The sequence below is a fragment of the Lolium rigidum genome, chromosome 4 (genome assembly GCF_022539505.1).
Source record: "Lolium rigidum isolate FL_2022 chromosome 4, APGP_CSIRO_Lrig_0.1, whole genome shotgun sequence".
NCBI lineage: Eukaryota > Viridiplantae > Streptophyta > Magnoliopsida > Poales > Poaceae > Lolium > Lolium rigidum.
The window spans coordinates 14,615,743-14,626,106 of NC_061511.1; the positions used below are offsets into that span (position 1 = coordinate 14,615,743).

At 53.6% G+C, this 10,364-nt stretch overlaps 1 protein-coding gene across 1 annotated transcript; it reads left to right on the forward strand.

Annotated features, from left to right (window-relative positions):
- The first annotated feature begins 5,227 nt into the window (after nucleotides 1-5,227).
- On the forward strand, nucleotides 5,228-7,516 carry LOC124708016. Its single transcript, XM_047239706.1, has 5 exons — nucleotides 5,228-5,437; nucleotides 5,516-5,653; nucleotides 5,732-5,953; nucleotides 6,054-6,238; nucleotides 6,720-7,516. The coding sequence occupies exons 1-5, from the start codon at nucleotides 5,371-5,373 to the stop codon at nucleotides 7,275-7,277; spliced, it is 1,170 nt and encodes a 389-aa protein (XP_047095662.1). The 5' UTR covers nucleotides 5,228-5,370; the 3' UTR covers nucleotides 7,278-7,516.
- The last annotated feature ends 2,848 nt before the right edge of the window (nucleotides 7,517-10,364 follow it).

Here is a 10,364-nt window from a genome sequence, read left to right on the forward strand (position 1 = left end):
GTAATCAACACAAATATCCTTAGACAAAGCATCGATGTTTTATCCCTAGTGGCAACAGCACATCCACAACCTTAGAACTTTACGTCATCGTCCCAGATTCAATGGAGGCATGAACCCACTATCGAGCATAAATACTCCCTCTTGGAGTCACAAGTATCAACTTGGCCAGAGCCTCTACTAGCAACGGAGAGCATGCAAGAACATAAACAACATATATGATAGATTGATAATCAACTTGACATAGTATTCAATATTCATCGGATCCCAACAAACACAACATGTAGCATTACAAATAGATGATCTTGATCATGATAGGCAGCTCACAAGATCTAACATGATAGCACAATGAGGAGAAGACAACCATCTAGCTACTGCTATGGACCCATAGTCCAGGGGTGGACTACTCACACATCGATCCGGAGGCGATCATGGCGATGAAGAGACCTCCGGGAGATGATTCCCCTCTCCGGCGGGGTGCCGGAGGCGATCCCTGAATCCCCCGAGATGGGATTGGCGGCGGCGGCGTCTCTGGAAGGTTTTCCGTATCGTGGCTCTCGGTACTGGGGTTTTCGCGACGAAGGCTTTAAGTAGGCGAAAGGGCGGAGTCAGAGGAGTCACGGGGGCCCCACACGCTAGGGCCGTGCGGCCCCCTAGGCCGCGCCGCCCTAGTGTGGCGGCGCCCAGTGGCCCCACTTCGTTTCTCCCTCGGTCTTCTGGATGCTTCGTGGAAAAATAGGACCCTGGGCGTTGATTTCGTCCAATTCCGAGAATATTTCCTTACTAGGATTTCTGAAACCAAAAACAGCAGAAAACAACAACTGGCTCTTCGGCATCTCGTCAATAGGTTAGTGCCGGAAAATGCATAATAATGACATAAAGTGTGTATAAAACATGTGAGTATCATCATAAAAGTAGCATGGAACATAAGAAATTATAGATACGTTTGAGACGTATCAACCGCCTATTCACCCCCCTCTAGGCGACATCCGTGTCCTTTCACCGGCACTTTAGGGATTAGTGAGAGAACTCCAAAGTTGAGGCGAGCGATATAAATCCCCCCAAGGATGAAATCATTGAGAATGTGTAATACCCCATGTTTTACCAGCGGCCAGCAACATTGGAAAAAGGCAACTGGGAAACCATCCGGGCCTTGTGTCGTGTCGGTTTTCATTTATTTCACCACTTACTCCAGTTCCTCCTCCGAGAAGGTAAGTGCTAAGTGCAGGTTTTCTGCGGCGGAAATCCGCGGTGAAGCGTCCCACACATTCTGGGCAATACCGCAGAGCCGTATAAATTCCGAACCCAACAGCTCCCTATAGAACGAGTAAATGTGCTCTTGTATCAATCTCTTGTCCGAGATAGGCCCATCATCCATTGTAAGGGTGGAGATCAGACACTTCCTTCTACGCCCGTTGGCCACAGCATGGAAATACGTGGTGTTTGCATCCCCTTGGAAAGACCAACGCACTCGACCTCTCTATCTCCAATATTCCTCTTCCAATTTGTAGATATTTATGAGTTGATCTTCGAGGTGATAACAGAAGGCCCAACCCTCTTCCTCGAGGCCTTCCAAGTCTGCTTCCTCATCTAGTTGCTTAATCTGTCCCAACAGCTGCAACTTGAGGGCGCGTTGTTCCTTCCCAATATTCTTACTCCAACCCCTAAGATATTGGCGCTGGCCGCCACTCATACCCTGCCACCAGTCCATGATGTCTCTGCCACCAATTTCCTATCCCAGGTGATCCCATACCTAGGACAGTAATTGATGGAAGCCCTCAGTTTCAAACCACCCTATTTTGAAAAAGAACCGATTACTTCTAATGGGGTTGTCGTCCCCTGTATCGAGAATCAGGGGAGTATGGTCGGAGCCTAGGCTAGTTTCCGCAACAACCGAGCAAAGAGGGAACCTAGGTTCCAGCAAAGGCTAGATAAATACTCTGTCCAGGACACTCCGCACAAGATTGAGATGTTTGTTTGTCCAGGTAAATCTCGCCCCGGTGCGAGGTATCTCCCTGACAGCCCAATCACTGATCGCCTCATTGAACATGTTGAGTCTAGCCCAGTTGATTCTGTCATTATTTTTATCATCTTCACTTCGAATAAGATTGAAGTCCCCACCCATAATGAGGGGCTCGTTCGAGCGATTGATCTTACTACTAATTTCAGCTAAGAACTCCCTAGAGTAAGAGTGATCCGCAAGCCCGTAGATCCCCATGATCTCGAGCTTAAGCTTTCCCACATGCCAAAGGACCGTTGCACTAAGAAAGTATTGCCCCATGTCAATACTACCAATCTCAAAGCAACTATCCCTGAAGCCCATCAACATGCTGCCCGATCGGCCTTTGCTGGAAGCCTGCACCAGAAGAACTTTTCCCCAACTTCTAAGGTATGGAGCTCCTGGTCCGTGAAGTCTTGTTGAAAGTCTCTTGTAAGCATACCACATCGATATGATGATTGCAGAGGTATTCCTTCAAAATGGTCCGGCGCCCTCGACAGCCGAACCCCCAGATATTCCAGAAAAGACACCGCATTAGGACACCAGTCCTTTAGCCCGTGATTGGCGGGTTCGTGGTCTTGTTCCCTGGATAACCACCTTCTTTGCACCTCTTCGACCGTTGGGTACCAGGGTCTCCTGGGCGGGTCCTGTGCCAGACCCTTCTGGTACAGGAGGCGCCTTTCCCATCCTCAGCAGCCCGCTCAGCAAGTTTCACAGCCTCTGGTACCTCCTTCTCCATAGCTAATTGTGCCTCATTTTATGTTGGGCCAGTGCCAATTCGGCCTGGGCCAGCTCTTTTACACGAATCAAAGAAAGCACCTCAAGGGGAGTACCAGCAGCCGAAGGAAAAACAACACAACTGTCCTTGGCAACAGAAAGCAAAAGTTCAGAGGAAGAATCTTGCAAGACAACAAAGGAGGATATCGATTTGGAGTTACCTGGGTCCTTGTCAGCCGCTGCACGCATCGCCCGCTCCAGAACTGGCCCTTCCGTGAGACCTTGTCCGCGAGCGATCTTGCGAGAAGCCTCCACCGGCGATGCACGGCTCCTTGGAGCCCTTGCCACCTTCACCGCCAGCTCCGAGATCACTTGCCCTCCCTGTAGTTGTTCGCCAACCAGCTTCGAGGCAAAGTCATTGTCATCAGAGAACTCAAGGTGCGTAGCTACCGCAGCCAAGCCAGGCTGCGGACTTTGGAGGGGCGATCGTTATTGCTCTTGCTTCTCCTTCCCTTCTCCCTAAGTCTCTCCTCCTCCCTCACTGCAGGTGTCGGGCTTTGCCAGCCGATCTCCATCTTCTCATCCTCAGAGAGAGCCATCGCCTTGCCCGGAGTCACGTAGCTTTGGCCTGTGGTGGCCCACCCCTGGTGTGCAAAGCTTAGAAACGGACAATGAGATCGGGGGTTCACTTTCATGTGTAGATTCCTCCTCTGTGTTAGTGCATGGCAAGGAGGCCAAGGCGACGATTTGTGCAACCATGGGGAAAATGTCACCATCCTTAGTAAGATTCGAACCATAGTGGGAGAACACCGTCTTTGGCAGAGTGGTCAACATCATTTCCTTGTCCGCGCACAGCGAGATTGGTCCAAGAGGAACTGATTTTCGACTAGCCCCCGTCGCTTTACCCGGATTCTTTGGCGCTAGGCTTTGCGGCTCCTTGCTGGCATGGCAGCCTCGACGTCCATCCCAGCAGTCACCATCCGAGTCTGCGGCGTCTTCCTCTTCTTCGTCATCAGCTGGCTTATGAGTAGGTGGTGGAGATGGTGCCCCAGTTGCCGTCGCAAAGACCCTCCCTGACTACACAGACTCTGAAACCTTGCATGTTCACGAACCACATGAAGTATTCTGGGAGTTGCACAGGGGCCCGGCACCCAATGGACATGCGGACGGGGCCATCAACATTGTTCAACGAGTTCTCATCCACCGAAAGGGGCCTACCCATCTCCCTAGCCCCCACCCGAAGACGATCGACATAGCGGAAGGGAAGGGGAACTCCAAATAACTTGACCTTGGTCTCCACCAACTGCTCCACTGCAGCCGGGTCGGCAGTATTGGACATGACCAGCGCATGACACTGGCTAGATGGCAACTTGATGCCGCCCCCGCGGATCGCCATGCTCAAGCTTTCTTTGGAGGGAAAGACAAGGGAGAAGTCCGTATCAGAAACTTTGTGCACTTGCCAGTCCCACTCTTCTACTAAATCTTTGAACTCTGCTTCAACCTGCTCGGCCGAAAGCTCCCCAGCTTCAATACAAACGATCGCCGAATTCACCTTGGGTTTCTGCAGCTCTTCTTCTGCCACCTCGCAGCAGTAAAAACCGACTCCGTCACCACCAAAACCTGCCCAAAAGGGTTCTTGGAGTTTGGAAAAGATGGAGCACATGGCGGATAAGTGGCCTTCTTTCTTGCAGTTGACACAAAATGGATTGGCGGTGCAATCGACTTGCATATGCCCTGGCTGACCACACTTGTAACAGATGATACGGGTGACGTCGCCCCCGGACGATTCACCTGCCACCGACTCCGAGAGCCCGGCCAGGGCCCAGCCAGATCCGCCCCTTGCGGATTTCATGGCGGCCGGTTGCGACGACGGCTAGCCCCCCTTCCTGAATCGCACCCACGCACATTCAATGGAGGGGGCGGCGGAAGCTACTGGTCACGGACGTACCTATCTTCTTCCCTGGAACGTTGAGAGTCTCCATCCCACGTGCGCTGCTCCTCCTGTTCGCGGTCAAGGCGTTGGCGAAGATCAAGTTCCCGCCGGCGCGCACCTCCGCCCGAGATCTCTTCATAGGGTCGCTTTCCCGAGTTGCCGCCACGCTAGTTGCGGTCCATCAGCACGAAGGAAAGCTCGCCGGAGGTTGGGTCGGTGCGGGAGCGTAGCAGCTTGGCTCTACGGTGGAAACGGGAGACGTCCTTTTCGTTGGCTGGAAAATCTAATGCTGGATCTAGGGTTCCAGCCCGCAACCAGAGCCACTTTTGTACCGGCGGCGCAGGGGTAAAAGCGGAAAGAGGGTGCCCAACTCCCCGAGCAGCGATCTGGGCCGTTCCTTTTTTGCCCCTGAGACACCTGGCACGGATCCAATCGTTCCCCAGCTAAGACACCCGATGGCCCAAGGCCTTGTGGCCCATCCGCGCCCAACCGGCCCAGCTGCACCCAGGCCCAACGTCGCACCGCAGGTGAGACAGGAACCCTAGCAGCGGCCACACACCCACCCCGGGCGGCGGCGGCGCTCCGGTCGCCGCGACCAAGATCGGCACCTCCCCAACCAGAAAGAACGGGGCCGGAGCAGAAGATCCTTCGACGAGGCCGTGCCCGCATCCACCCAACGGAAGCGAGGGAAAGTCCTCCGAGTCAAGCACGAACGAAACCTCCGATGCAGATGCCGGCGTTGACGCCGGAGTTTGGGGAGGAGCCTCTCTTCCGACTCCGGGGAGACCACGGTCGGTGCTCCGACCAGATGCAGCAGTTATCTTCACCTTCTCTATTCGCTAATTCAACTATGCCAATTAATTTTCTAGATACGCCTATCCTTCACTGGGACGATGTCTGCATATCCGACAGTGATGATGATGATGACGACGATGTAGCTGACTTGGACGACTTGGTCTTGGACGACGATCAAGTGGTGACAGACGATGAGGAGACAAATTGCCAAGGTAGCTCATTCTCCGGAGCGTACACCGCAATCTCATCTCCAAAATATCCAAACACCACTGATTGATTTTATCCTGCAGGGAAGAAATTCCCTATGGAAAAAGCCAGGCTAATCGACAGGATATGGGTAGCGGGTGACATGAAACGCAAGGAAGAACACCAGCAGCTGTGCAAGATGCTTCTAGCACAGGGACATACTCTTCCTCCTTTCCCTATGAAAGTATTACCTCAGGCGACAGGTCTATGTGTTTTGCGGGGCGACTGCTACCACCGTCGTTACAAAACCCATGATACTTCTACCAGTAAGCTAGTCCCGTCAATTTCATTACTAGCCTAGCAATCTGCTCATGTTCTATATATGTATGTGTTTGGAACCTTAGCTTTTCCCTCGGTGTTTTGCAGCTAAATCAACTATTGGTTTTCGCGAACCACATCTGATGCTACAGTTCTTCTCACTGTGTTTATCAACCTCTGCATCGTACCCTGTTAGTGTGTATGGGATAATCGCCGTTCGGGATGAATTGGAGCCTATGCGGAATCACCTCTTTAACCGTCCCTGCAGAGATGATGCTGTCACCATTGACAAGGTAATCAAGCCAGGCTTGTTGTCTTTCCACATAACTTGCTTGTTGCTCAAGAATGATCAACGTTCAACAGTTTGTGTGAGATCCATGCCAGTTACCTTCGTCTACGCTTGGATTGGATCGATTAAATAGTTAATCACATGTGCTCAGATTTATGCACTAAGTTCTCCATGTTGTGCGGATGGACTCCCTTCCAAGTATATGTTTTCCTTTCTTTGATTGCATTAACATTCTATGGAATCCCCAAAGTTCTATATGCCAATGTTTTGGAATTGGGGGGATAATACTGTTTTTGAATGTTTACTGATAAATGCTTGAAGCGGTTGACAATATATATAAATGAGGGTACAAGAGAGAAAATGCATGCATGCCTTGCTTTTAGAACTTTATTGTGCATGTTTTATTCTGTTGCTACACACAAATGTGTCTGAAAGTTGATTTAGCATCTTTCTTTATAGTTCTAATTAGAGGTGTTGAATTGTAGGATTCCCTTATCTTACCTCTTTGTAGCCCTCGTCGAGGAATGTACTTGCTGGATGATGCATTAGTAGAAGTTGATCTCTGGGTAAAGGAGGAAGGTGATGGATCAGCGGACAAACAAATACTTTCTGCGTATGCTGAGATTGAGGGCCGCCCAGGTTTTGATAAAATTCGACATGGACATGTTCGTAGTGGCCTGTTCAGCTTGGACATAAGCTACATATTATCTACACGAAGTGTTGAGGCTGTAATACAAGTCTTTGCAGAGGTTGACGGTCCTCATCACTTGAGATTCGCTGCTTTCAGCAGTGGCTTTGATCATGAGATTGTGTTGTTTGATGATAAGTTCAGTGGGACTAAGGTGCAGTTTCAGCATGTAGTTGTGGTGAAGGCACAGGAAAAATTGGATGTTTGCTTAAAATTGGGGCAATCACTCTTTTGGTGGACTTTCCAGGATGGATATGTGGGAGCTGTTAGGAATCCTGATGACTTTGTGTCAAAGTATGGGCAGTTTGATGTGAGGGTGTTCTTTGCTCCAAAGAACTGGTATCCAGAGGAGTAAGTGAAGAAGACATCCAATGCTCTAATGACTGTTTATCTCCTAATAAAGTACCACTTGAGTTTTCTTTTGTAAGCCCTCGTGGCAAAACAGCAGAAATTTGATGTCAGACTTGTGTGTGCCCTAGATAATGCTAATTGGTTAACTGCACCGGAAGCTTAAGGTTTTGGTTTGTGTGATGTATATGTAATATTTTAGGGTTTTGATTGTGTTATTTCCCCTATAGCTTTGATCTTCGGACACCTCCGTCTCAAGACCTCCGAGTCCCCCAAGCAGTGGCGGCGGAGCTGTCACAACAATTATGGGCGGGCCATGCAGCATAAAAGGCCTTAATTTTCTAGAGAGGAGAGCCTTTATGGGCCAGCCCAGCAAAAATAACCAAGGATGAACAAAATCTTGGGCGGGCCATGGCCCAGGTCGGCTTCAACATAGCTCCGCCCCTGCCCCCAAGTGAAGCCCCTGCCCCCAAGTGAACCAATGACTCAAGTCCAAGCTAAGAGCATCTCCAGTCGCGTCCCCCAAACCGTCCCCCAAACCGCGCCGGATCGAGCGTTTGGGGGACGTGCTTTGTTCGTGCCGCGTTTGGGGGACGTCGCTCCCCAGCCGCGTCCCCCAAACGCCGCCCCCAATCGAAATTCAAATAGATGCATTCAAAAGAGATCGTTCCCGCCGGTTCGTCGCGATCGTAGTAGCGGCGATCGATCAAAGTACCGGGCGCGCGATCATATTGCGGACCGGTGGTGCATGCAAATTAGAAGAAGGGGTTGGTCGACGGCGTCGTGTCTCGAGTCGACGCAGGCCCGTCGAGCACGACGACCTCGTCGCGATCCGCTCGTTCTCGTGCATGGTGCGTCCGCTCCGTCGCCGACGCGGAGGCCGACGCAGTGTAGCGAGTAGAAGACGCGTCGCCCGCTCTTGCCGCTCGCTGCGCCGCCGCCGATGCCGATGCCGCCGCCGGGGCCGCCGCGTCCGCCGCCGCCATTTTGGCTTCGATGTCGTCGAGGATCCGGCCTTTGAAGAAGTTGTGCGCCGCTCGCGTCCGGGAGACATTCCTCTCGTCGACGTTCTCGGCAGGGACATGTCGTCCTCGCGTTTCTTGAGCTCCAGCCTTCTCCTCTTGCCTCTTGAGCAGCTCGGCCCACCTTTGGTCGGCCTTCTTGTCGCGGGAGATAAAGGTCGAGGAGACGTCGGCGAGGCATTTCGTGATCGACGCCGCGTCTTCTCGCACGACGCAGCGCCGGCCAAGGCGGCCTTGGCAGCCTTGTTGCCGTAGGACGCCTCGCCGACGTTGCCGGCCGGCGCGTCCGCATCAATGGCGTCCTTCCCCTTGGACAGCGACAAGCGCGTCAGCCGCCATTTCTCATTCATTTTGAGCTTGCCATAGCAATGCATCAGCGCGAAAGACTTGTGACCTTCCGAGTACTTGGCGTACAATTCCATGTCCCGATCAAACTAACCAAAGGAAGCAGAGTCATTTCATCGAACACAATGTGGGCGCTACGGATTATGGAAGAAACAGATCGTACCGGCTTGGCCGACGTCGGCGCCGCTCGTCGCCTCCGGTCTCTAAGTCGTGATGGTACCCATGGAAGGAGTTCACCGACGCCTGGATGATGGCCCATCGCGTCGACATTGCCTTCTGGCTCCTCTTCATTGTCACTTTCCGGTAGTCGCTGTTGATGAGCTTGGGCTCATCGAACTCGGCCTTGATCCTCGCCTAATACTTCCCGCCTTTTTGGTTGGCGCCGATGATGGATTCATGGCTCACCGTCGCCCACGACTCGCACGTACATTGATCTTCCGCAGGCGTCCACATCGGGCCTCGTGTGCCCGACGCCTTCTTCTTCTTCTTCTTCTTCTTCTTCTTCTTCTTCTTCTTCTTCTTCGTCCTCACGCCGTCCGCGTCTACCTCCACGAGATCATCGTCACCGGCACCCTCGTCGTCCTCTTCGTCGCCGCCCTCTTCGTCCTCATCGTCGTCCCTCCTCGTCGTCCTCCACCCCCTCCTCTTCCTCGTCGTCCTCCTCCTCAACCCCGTCGTCCTCCTCAGCACCGGCGCCGTCGTATTCGAGCGGACCCCTGCGGCCGGTGAAAGGGTCGCCGTCCGGACCGGGTCCCGGCTCGCGCTGCTCGTACGCCGGGGAGTAGAGGTTGTTGGGGTTGAAGCCGCCGTGCGGCGGCCGCATCCCGGTAGTGCGGCGACAAGTTAGGCGTCACGCACCCGGGAGTGGCGGAGGGGCCGTCGTTGTAGAAGGCGGCTTGCGACGGAGAGATCACTCCGGAACGTACACCGGCATGGACGTACTCCATGGGCTCGCGTTGGTGGCGGCGATACACCCGGCCATTACGTGCCGGTGCCGGCGCGCCGCCCGAGCCTTCTTCTCCGGCTCCACCGCCCTCCGTCCTTTCCGCTCCGCCGTCGATAGCTTCCGGCGCAGGCAATCTTGCTCGCCATTGATCTTCGGTCATTCCTTCAGGCTTCTTCTTCGCAGCCGGCGCCTTCCGCGGCTTCGCGAACGGCGCTTTCGCCCCTATCGTCGCATTGCCCGGCGGCTTCTTGGCCGCTTTCTTCGCCATCTTTTTGGGGGCTGTCGGCGGCGCCATGGAATGGGGAGAGGGTAGCGGCGGCGGGTGCACGGCGGGAGGGAGAAAGAAATCGGCGGGATAGGAGAGGAGAAATGAATCGGCGGCAGGATATGTTTTGGGAGGCCTGTGCGCGGCGGTATAGGCGCGATTTGGCGGGAGCGGTGGGATTTGGCGGAGTGTGAGACGAATTTTCCCCGTGCCGGCCGACGGGTCGGCCCCGCGTCGGTTGGCCTCGCTTGCGTTGTGTCCGGCGTCCCCGGAGCGTCCCCCGTGGGACGGGGACGGGCTCGGGGCGCCGGACACCGTATCGGGGCGCGCCGGACAAAAATGGGCTTTGGGGGACGCGGCTGGAACGCTTTTTTTGTCCGGCGCGCCCCAAATCGCTTTGGGGGACGGTTTGGGGGACGCGACTGGAGATGCTCTAAAGCCATACAACAAGAGGTGAATTCGCTCTATCCTTGTGCGACCTTGATACTCCTTTGAATGGATTGCTACCTCATGCAA

What these genes read in the sequence shown, in the direction of transcription:
- LOC124708016 (XM_047239706.1), top strand. Translation starts at nt 5,371, where the DNA reads ATGCAGATGCCGGCGTTGACGCCGGAGTTTGGGGAGGAGCCTCTCTTC. An exon ending in TGAGGAGACAAATTGCCAAG is followed by an intron (nt 5,654 to 5,731) that starts GTAGCTCATTCT and finishes TTTATCCTGCAG; the next exon opens with GGAAGAAATTCCCTATGGAA. An exon ending in ATGCTGTCACCATTGACAAG is followed by an intron (nt 6,239 to 6,719) that starts GTAATCAAGCCA and finishes GTTGAATTGTAG; the next exon opens with GATTCCCTTATCTTACCTCT.